This window comes from Pistacia vera, unplaced genomic scaffold (assembly GCF_008641045.1).
Source record: "Pistacia vera cultivar Batoury unplaced genomic scaffold, PisVer_v2 Contig512, whole genome shotgun sequence".
Classification (NCBI taxonomy): domain Eukaryota; kingdom Viridiplantae; phylum Streptophyta; class Magnoliopsida; order Sapindales; family Anacardiaceae; genus Pistacia; species Pistacia vera.
The window spans coordinates 385,137-394,158 of NW_022196349.1; the positions used below are offsets into that span (position 1 = coordinate 385,137).

Genomic DNA, 9,022 nt, shown 5'->3' on the forward strand with positions numbered 1-9,022 from the left:
ATACTAGAGCTCAAAACTTAAAATAGAAAAGAGCAACTCATCAAAATCAAAGAAAAGGTTAAATTAACAATTACCACAATCAACTCCAAACCAAACCCAAAACCCTAAGGGAAAAAAGCATCAACCATTCACCTAAGAAAATTCCAAATCCTCCATGCATTGATTAACAATCTACATTCGAAAAACTAATAGGCACACACTCATTTACACTGCAAATACAACTAGAAATCTTCAAAAGAACTAATTAAGATTCTGAGACAACTGTCCACAAACTATAATAAACAGCCAATTACAACAACAGGTCAAAAAACCTCAAAATTCAAAATATCCACCAACATAACACTATAATCAACAAGAAGTTAAACAAAGAGTGAAATTAAACAACCAAAATTACAATCAATATAATAAAATTACCCTATAAAGCTAGCATAAACTCAAATTATCACCCTATAACCACTAATAATCAACTAAAATGCCAAAAGATTATAAGGTACCTTCTCTGGAGTAACAGCAGGAAACACATAAACTTCGCCTTCAAAAGAGAGCGTGAGCTCACTCGTCCTGGAAGCCGCGGCCACAACAACTCCGTGTTCTGCCACGTTAACCACTGAACTAGTAGTATTGCTGTTATTATTATTATTGCAATTGTTCATAATATTCATGGAATTAATGTTTCCTTCTTCCACGTCATCCATACCGTCACCGTCCTCGTACTCGCCGTCTTCGTCTTCGATCTGTACTGCTATTCGCGCGTGCTCCTGAAACGGCCGCGCCTGCAGTGGCTGAGGATTCGCAGCCGCCATGAAAAAGAAACCCTAGCTTCTCCGCCGATTATTACCTGCTGTTTTATGGAACAAGTATCATCGTTTATGTTCGGTTTAGGTCAAAAACCCTAACTCTGAAATTGGATTGTTTATGAGCTCGGAGAAGCTTAGCAAACGGAAATGGAAAATATAGAAACAGATAAAAAAATAATAATAAAAATGAAAAGCAAAAATATAAAAATGAAAATAAAAAAAAATATATAAAAAAAAAAGGATAAATAAAAAAGGAAAGTACCCTAAATATAGGTAAGATTTGGAAGAGGGTAAGTTCGTGTTTCCTTGACGAGGCTCAAATTGGAATTAAAAAAATATTTTTTTAAAGTTTTAGTTTCGATTTTACTTTTGGATTGAAAGAGAATGTGTCGACTTGTCGAGTCGAGTCGAGGAATACATTACTATGTCTACACAAAAAGGTAGAGAAATGATTGGGTACTATAAGGAGCATAGTATTATTATGGGATGCGGGATCCAGGGGAGTTGATGGTTTGTTCACATGGGATGTTTGTTATGGATTGTCGGGGATTGAGGGGTGTGGGGCCAAGAGGATCTAACGGCGTGCGTAGTGGTAGTGGGATTTAGAAAATAAAAGCAAAAATCTAAAATGGGATGTGGAAAATAGATTGTACTTTGAATTGAAAGAGAGTCCACAATGCTCTTTACATGCTGGTTGATCCAAAGTGGAAATTCAAATGTTTTTTTGTTTGTTTATGTAATTTGATTGTGTTAATAAAGTTTTTTTAAGGTTATTAAATCCCAAAAGGTTTTTCTGAGCATAAAAAGACTCACCTTTTTACCTTTATCAAGACCAAAACTATGTTCAATTTAGAGTTTACCTAGTACATCATCCAATTTAAAACTCTATTAAAGTTGGGCCTCCAAGAATTGTGAAGGTCAAATGGTCAATTTTTAAAGGTTCAGAAGAGCCCATCACAATCCTAATTACTGCCAACTATTTCAATTGTGTACTTGGAAGTTTGGTGTAGACTGTAGAGGTGCAGTACAACTCTATATACTTTACCCAACCAAACCAAATAACAGTAAACATGTCTTCTGTTTATATGTTACTCTGCCGTGTCTGTGTGTCTCTCTTTGTTGAAAATGAGATTGGGCGTGGACTATTTCAATAGCAGTCAAGGTCCAAGTTAGTCTGATGGCCGAGAATCCCCGGGATACTTCTGCCAACCCCTTTGATTTAGGAAATTGGTAAGGGGATAATACTTTGTCTTTAGTTTTTGTTTTAAGTTTTAACACGAGGGGAAATAGAGAGAGTATGAAATTAAAATAATCAATGGAAATATAAGAATTGAAAAATAAAAAAACTTTACAGCAAGCTTTTATATGAATCACAAAAAATCAGAAATCTAATGGCTTCAGACAGCAAACTTTTTTTTTAATTATTTTTATTTAAAATCCTAATTGAATTTTATATTTACATGCTCTACGTGTGTCATAATTCAATATCTCTGACAAACTGAGAAAATTTCAAAAACCAAAAGAGGTTTATTGTATACAAAGTAGCCCTTGGGTCTTAACAAACTATCCCTCTGACCCCTACATATTGCAAAAAAAGGCCTTACCCCAGTTTCAGAAACATTCAACGTCCCCCTTTAATTTTAAAAACCACTTATTCTTTGGATTAATAAGGACAAATCTTCCCAATAGTCCAACTTGTTCAAACCATAATTTCGATGGACCAAGACAAGGAGAAAATTGGGTGTTTTCCATTCTAAGGAGGGGAGAGGGGGGATTGTTTTTGTGATACCTAAGGGGAAAAAAATGTAATTCGGCCTTAATCAGATTGAAGCGTTTCAACAATAAAGGAGACAGAATCATGTCCAAGTGTTAAAGAGAATCGTGGGTAGACATTCCCATGTTGATTGTCAGTGTTTTGTTGTCCAAAAAGGTAAAAACAAAAGTGAAGTCGGATGCCATGGCATTTATAATTATAAGCCTCAAAAAGAATGTCTGACCAAGTTCCAATATAGGCTCTTTTGTGACTGTTGATAGATAGGGAACATCAATTTGGGAACATTTTACCAGACCCAGACCTGCAGCACAAAGTTCATCGAATAAAAAAACTAAAACCCAATCCAAATTTAAAAAGAAAAGAAACTACCATATCCACAAAGACAGTAGTAAACAGCTCAAAACTGAACTTACATGCAGATGCAGGGGAACAGCAGGAATTGCTGCCAATTCGGACCTGTATATTTTTATATTGTGTTTGTTTTTGGTAAGACAACAACAAAAGTTGATTTACTAGAATGTGTTTACTTGAGGAGAAAAAGGAAAAACAACAAGGCTTAAACAGAAGAGACCCGACTTGTTTAGGTGGGGCGAATGTCATATAAAAATTACAAAGATTATCATCTAATTGAAGCTTACTTTTTTTTTATGTGATACATCTGAAATAAGTTGCTTTTGAAAAGTAGCCACAAACAAAAGGAGACAACCTCATATATTGAAGAAGGAGCTATAATATCTGTACATATAGGACAAGCTAGATGAAATTACTAGAAAAACTTCTACTTCAATGACATAGCCAAAGCCCGACCCCTGTAACCATTTATTGTAAAACGACTTAATGCTCGGTTAATAAAGCAGTGTCATCATCATTTGAGAAAGAAACTAGTTCGTTGCCTGCATGGATGGCAGTTCCGCAGTCCGAGTCGTTTGCTTCTCCTTCACCCTACGTCAGGAAGAATGCCGTTCCACATTTACATATGGGAAAGAGGAGGAAGCATAATAGAGAACCAAGAATTCTGTGCTTCAACTAGATCATACATACCTGCTCAACTGGAGTAAGAGAATGGTCCTGGGTTTTCTTGGAAAGATCCCTCAGAGTACCCTGCGTAATTCCATTGTCAATAAAGTCACATCAGCAGAGGATGTCATCAAAAACTCAAAAACATATTCTTAAATAATACCAACAAACATCTCAGCTTGATCCTTCAGTAATAAAACCGATAACACTGAACATGAAAAACGCAAATGAGAAGTAAAATTTATTGGCATCTCCCTTACGAAAAAGATTCAGTGAGTGTTGGAAGTCTAATGATGAAAGCCAATAACTTCACCAATACAAAGCCACATGTCGCACAGGTGTCTAAGTTACCACAACATTCACCTATGGGTAGCAATTACAAGCCACAGATGTGTTTCCAATTTACTTAGGNTGCTTCTCCTTCACCCTACGTCAGGAAGAATGCCGTTCCACATTTACATATGGGAAAGAGGAGGAAGCATAATAGAGAACCAAGAATTCTGTGCTTCAACTAGATCATACATACCTGCTCAACTGGAGTAAGAGAATGGTCCTGGGTTTTCTTGGAAAGATCCCTCAGAGTACCCTGCGTAATTCCATTGTCAATAAAGTCACATCAGCAGAGGATGTCATCAAAAACTCAAAAACATATTCTTAAATAATACCAACAAACATCTCAGCTTGATCCTTCAGTAATACAACCGATAACACTGAACATGAAAAACGCAAATGAGAAGTAAAATTTATTGGCATCTCCCTTACGAAAAAGATTCAGTGAGTGTTGGAAGTCTAATGATGAAAGCCAATAACTTCAACAATACAAAGCTACATGTCGCACAGGTGTCTAAGTTACCACAACATTCACCTATGGGTAGCAATTACAAGCCACAGATGTGTTTCCAATTTACTTAGGGGGTGTTTGTCTGAGTTTATAAGCTGATCAAACCAGCTTATAAGCTTTAAAATCAGCTTGACCTGTTTGTTTATAACTTGAAAAAAAAAAAAAAAAAAAAGTTGGGGGAACCTACTATTTTTTTTTTAACCAAATATATTATCACATTACCCCTATTTAATTTTAAAATTCCATCATATAAAATAATATAGTATCTTTTTTAGTCATTTTACTAATAAAATGTACTTATAAACCACCCAAACGAGTCAACTACTTATCAGTCAATTATAAGTATTTTATCCAAGCACGTAACTGTTTTAAATTCCAAATGCTTATAAACTCAAATTACCTTATAAGCATTAGCTGCTTATAAGCTAATTTTCATAAGCTCAGCCAAACAGACCCTTAATCTATGATCCATGCAAGTGTTTTAAGTCCTATTCAATTGCTAAAAGATTTGACAAATCACTTTCAATGCCCCACCAACGAGTGGAAATTGAAAAGGGTAAACTAAACTATCATGTATCTTTATCAACCAAGTTCCATTCTCATGGATTAATATTCATTTGTAACCATGGCTAGTCACAATGATTACAATATCTTATGGTTTTAGCTCAACAATATCAACCTCGACTACAAATATGCATATGATCAAAAGATTATGCATAATCAGATTAAGAATAGTAATGTGAGACAGAATGCATATTTCTCTGGACAATGATCAGCAAAATATATACTCTTAGTCACGTATTGAGGAAAGAATAACTAACAAAATTTTCAAACCGACAGCAAAATAAAGCAAGAGCATATACATATCAGAGATAAGGCAAGGATAGAGTAAATTCTATTTACATGTCAACTTCATTAGCATTAGCAAACGTATTAACTGAACCAGAGCAATATTTTGAGAGCAAATCCAAAATCCTCACAGAAAACGAGCATGAATTATGCACAAAAAATAGTCTTGATAAAGATAAGCATTAAAAGTCATTGAATACTGACCCTGTTTGCCCAAAAAAGACCACAGGCATTGCAGAGAGACCTCGGGCCAGATGGACCACGTCGCATCATGGGGGTGGACTTTGAACTAATGCCACAATGTGAACACCTAGGCAAACATGCAGAAGATAGAACTGGTGAAAATTTTAATGTTGCAATTCACTGGACGATTAGAATTTCAAGCAACTAGATCAGTAGGAAGTCCACCTCAAAATAGAAAGCCACTGGCAATAGAATACAAATTGGTCTTCAAAGAAAAGGATTAAAGAAACATAGTATAGGGAAAAACACAATCACGTTTCGTGTTTCATGGAAAGAAATAGGAAGAAAACGATAGAACTTGGAGATGGCATGAAACTCACGAGGTTTCTGATGGACTGTCATCCTGCCCTGATTCCTGGGAATTACCCCAACTAAAGGCTCCCCCCTCAGACTTCTTGGCTGAAGTAAATTGACCCTTGTTCCGCTGCATCCTGAAAAACCAAAAAAAAAAAGTTNCATTGCAGAGAGACCTCGGGCCAGATGGACCACGTCGCATCATGGGGGTGGACTTTGAACTAATGCCACAATGTGAACACCTAGGCAAACATGCAGAAGATAGAACTGGTGAAAATTTTAATGTTGCAATTCACTGGACGATTAGAATTTCAAGCAACTAGATCAGTAGGAAGTCCACCTCAAAATAGAAAGCCACTGGCAATAGAATACAAATTGGTCTTCAAAGAAACGGATTAAAGAAACATAGTATAGGAAAAAACACAATCACGATTCGTGTTTCATGGAAAGAAATAGGAAGAAAACGATAGAACTTGGAGATGGCATGAAACTCACGAGGTTTCTGATGGACTGTCATCCTGCCCTGATTCCTGGGAATTACCCCAACTAAAGGCTCCCCCCTCAGACTTCTTGGCTGAAGTAAATTGACCCTTGTTCCGCTGCATCCTGAAAAACCAAAAAAAAAAAGTTATAAATTGTAAAAAGACCAACATTGATTTATTATTTTATTTAGAAAACAATAAAAAATAGTATTGTATTAATGAAGGAAAACAAGAAATACACAAGTTGATCAGGTAAATAGAATAACTTTAATTATCATAAGTAGAAAGAATGCAAAATCATCGATAAAGGTTGTCCACAGTATATTGCATTCTTCCATAGTGAAAATTGTCTGTAAAACAGGTAAAAATATACAAAAACATTCCACAAGGAAAATATGAGTACAATTTCTTTAATATTGATAAGAAAAATCCCACCATAAAAGTCCATGTCTGCTAGTGCATATAAAATCAGCACAATAGGTCCCAATCTCCATCCCACTTTTCACATTCCTCTTTCAATGAGACCAAAATTTAAAAATAAAATAAAAACCCTCCCAATAATGGTCTTGCATTGTAAAAACTATCTACAGAGTTCTCCAAGACAAGAATTCAAGAACAACAGATTTGTAACTGATATAAACCATTACTATAGCTTAATAAAGGATATGTAAATCTTTTTAAAAGCAAATAATATTAATGGATCCCTACCATTTTAACAGATGCTTATACCACGCTAATGTCAATTAAGAAAACATTATGGCCAAGGAAAAATGCACTCACAATGATTTTCAGATGAATCAGATATCTTGGCTCTTTGCTTTACAAGGCTTTCTGGTGGTAATATCACATGAATACTTCATGCCATACACCATGGTTTCAAAAGAGAATATACCCAAATTCAGAGATAAAGCCAGAGTGTTATATTTGAAAGCCCTTAAAATGGCTGTATTATCAAACAAGAGGGAAAATGTGTTGGTGTTTGGTGGGCCCATCCAAGAAGAGAAGGAGCTAGTATCCATATTTAACCAGCTATAAAAATCAATCTTATTAGCTCGTTCAACGGCATAAATATTGAAATTGAACTTTCAGTACCTAGCATGCATATGCCAGCTCATTTAACTCCATACACAGCAAAACTGAAATGGAAGAAACATCAATTCAAATGAATTGCCAAACCTGAGAGCAACTTCTTGGCGGACACTATATCTGACTTTCTTGTCAAAACAGCGTTCTTTCCTCTTCTGTCGGAACCTATCTAACGAAGCAGCTCTCTGTGGTTGGGTAGACCTTCCTGGAAAGTCAGCAACACCCTAAACACAACGCCGGTAGAGATTTAAAAGATAAAATAAAAATAAAAAGATGGAACATACATTTACATAGTTGAATGGTTAAATACCCTCTGATTGTGAGGAATCACCTCCATTGCTTGCGGGCCCGATGATAACTCGCATCCTCCCAGCAATAGCAGCACAGCTTGAACCTATAGATACAAGATAGCAAGAAAACACGCAAAATATACAATCAAAATCTTGAAACGTCTATAAGCCAGACGACCATAACACTAAAAATCTATTTTCCTGTCAAGATATTAAACAAAAAACTCGTAAATTTGAAGTGCTACGTAGTTTTAATTTCGTTAAAAAAGTAAATACAGCAAGTTCATATAAGCATCAGTCAAAGGTCCCAACCACAAAGATTCATAAACTTCAGTATAACAATCCAATTCCAAAACCTAATTAACACAACTGAAAAGAAATGAAAAGAAACGAAAATATGCAAATTCGTGTATTACCTTATCAGGAGTGACGGAGTCAAAGACATAGACCTGGCCGCGAAAGGAGAGGGTGAGCTGGCTCGAATTACCCAATTCGGAGCCGGAGGCTTGACCGTAGACAGAATCAGGAGCAACGTCTTCGACGACGACGCCGTTTTCGAGGGAGTGAGTGTCATAGCCGAGGTGGTGATTATCGGCGCCAACGGAGACGTCGTCATCGTCGGCGCCGGCGGACATTTGAGTGGGGATGTTCATTGTCTGAGAGTGACCATACATTGCTGTTTTTGAGCTAAATTAAGGGGGTTGTGAAGCATTACAAAAAAAGAGAGAGAAACAAATTGGGAGATTAAATTTTAAAAAGGAAACCCTAACCCTAACCCTAAGTATAAGAGAGTGAAGAGTGAGAGAAATGAATTGAAAGAGGCAAGAAGAAGAAGAAGGTTCTAACAGAGAAATAAAAGGAGCGTATGTTTTTGTCTACGTTTTGTGTTGTGTGTGGGGAGTTTGTTTGTGAGCGAGAGAGAGAGAGAGAGAGAGACCAGAGAGTGACGGACAGCTCAGGACAGGAAGGAAAGCAGTCAAGGGATATTACCCTCAATTATACCAATATTTACGATCTAATGCCCTTACGGCCCAGCCCAAATCCATTGTTTTTATACTTCAATAGTACGCTTCTGACTCTGTTGTCGGCTCAGTTTTTTTTTTTTTTAATGAAAAAATCTGGATGAAATTGAAAATTACTCACGTTAAACACACCTTTTCAAACATAAAAATTATGCTACGAAATTTCAAAAATTAAAAACAAAACTTATAATATGCTTTGTGTTAACGTTACAACGAAACCCTGAAACCCATAATTATAATCATAATTGACAAATAAGATATTGTAATTTGTTTATTTATTTTTAAAAATTATGAAAGAGTTGATGTATGGTTATTTCATTAACCCAT

At 35.9% G+C, this 9,022-nt stretch overlaps 2 protein-coding genes across 4 annotated transcripts; both read right to left on the bottom strand.

Moving 5' to 3' along the window:
• Window positions 1–452: 452 nt before the first annotated feature.
• On the bottom strand, window positions 453–1,027 carry LOC116106311. The gene has a single exon (XM_031392665.1). It carries the CDS (start codon window positions 801–803, stop codon window positions 468–470), a length of 336 nt encoding a protein of 111 aa, XP_031248525.1. The 5' UTR covers window positions 804–1,027; the 3' UTR covers window positions 453–467.
• Window positions 1,028–3,040: 2,013 nt separating this feature from the next.
• On the bottom strand, window positions 3,041–8,614 carry LOC116106309 (GATA transcription factor 25). 3 transcript variants are annotated; one of them, XM_031392663.1, is made up of 8 exons: window positions 8,090–8,611; window positions 7,694–7,777; window positions 7,474–7,607; window positions 6,311–6,421; window positions 5,992–6,057; window positions 5,483–5,522; window positions 4,115–4,174; window positions 3,045–3,513 (listed from the first exon to the last, which is right to left on the bottom strand). In XM_031392663.1, the coding sequence occupies exons 1-8, from the start codon at window positions 8,345–8,347 to the stop codon at window positions 3,406–3,408; spliced, it is 861 nt and encodes a 286-aa protein (XP_031248523.1). In that variant the 5' UTR covers window positions 8,348–8,611; the 3' UTR covers window positions 3,045–3,405. The 3 variants fall into 3 exon arrangements, with proteins under 3 accessions (XP_031248524.1, XP_031248522.1, XP_031248523.1); XM_031392664.1 differs by lacking the exon at window positions 5,992–6,057 and having other exon boundaries at window positions 3,041–3,513; window positions 5,483–5,588; window positions 7,715–7,777; window positions 8,090–8,614; XM_031392662.1 differs by lacking the exon at window positions 5,992–6,057 and having other exon boundaries at window positions 3,044–3,513; window positions 5,483–5,588.
• Between the last annotated feature and the right edge of the window lie 408 nt (window positions 8,615–9,022).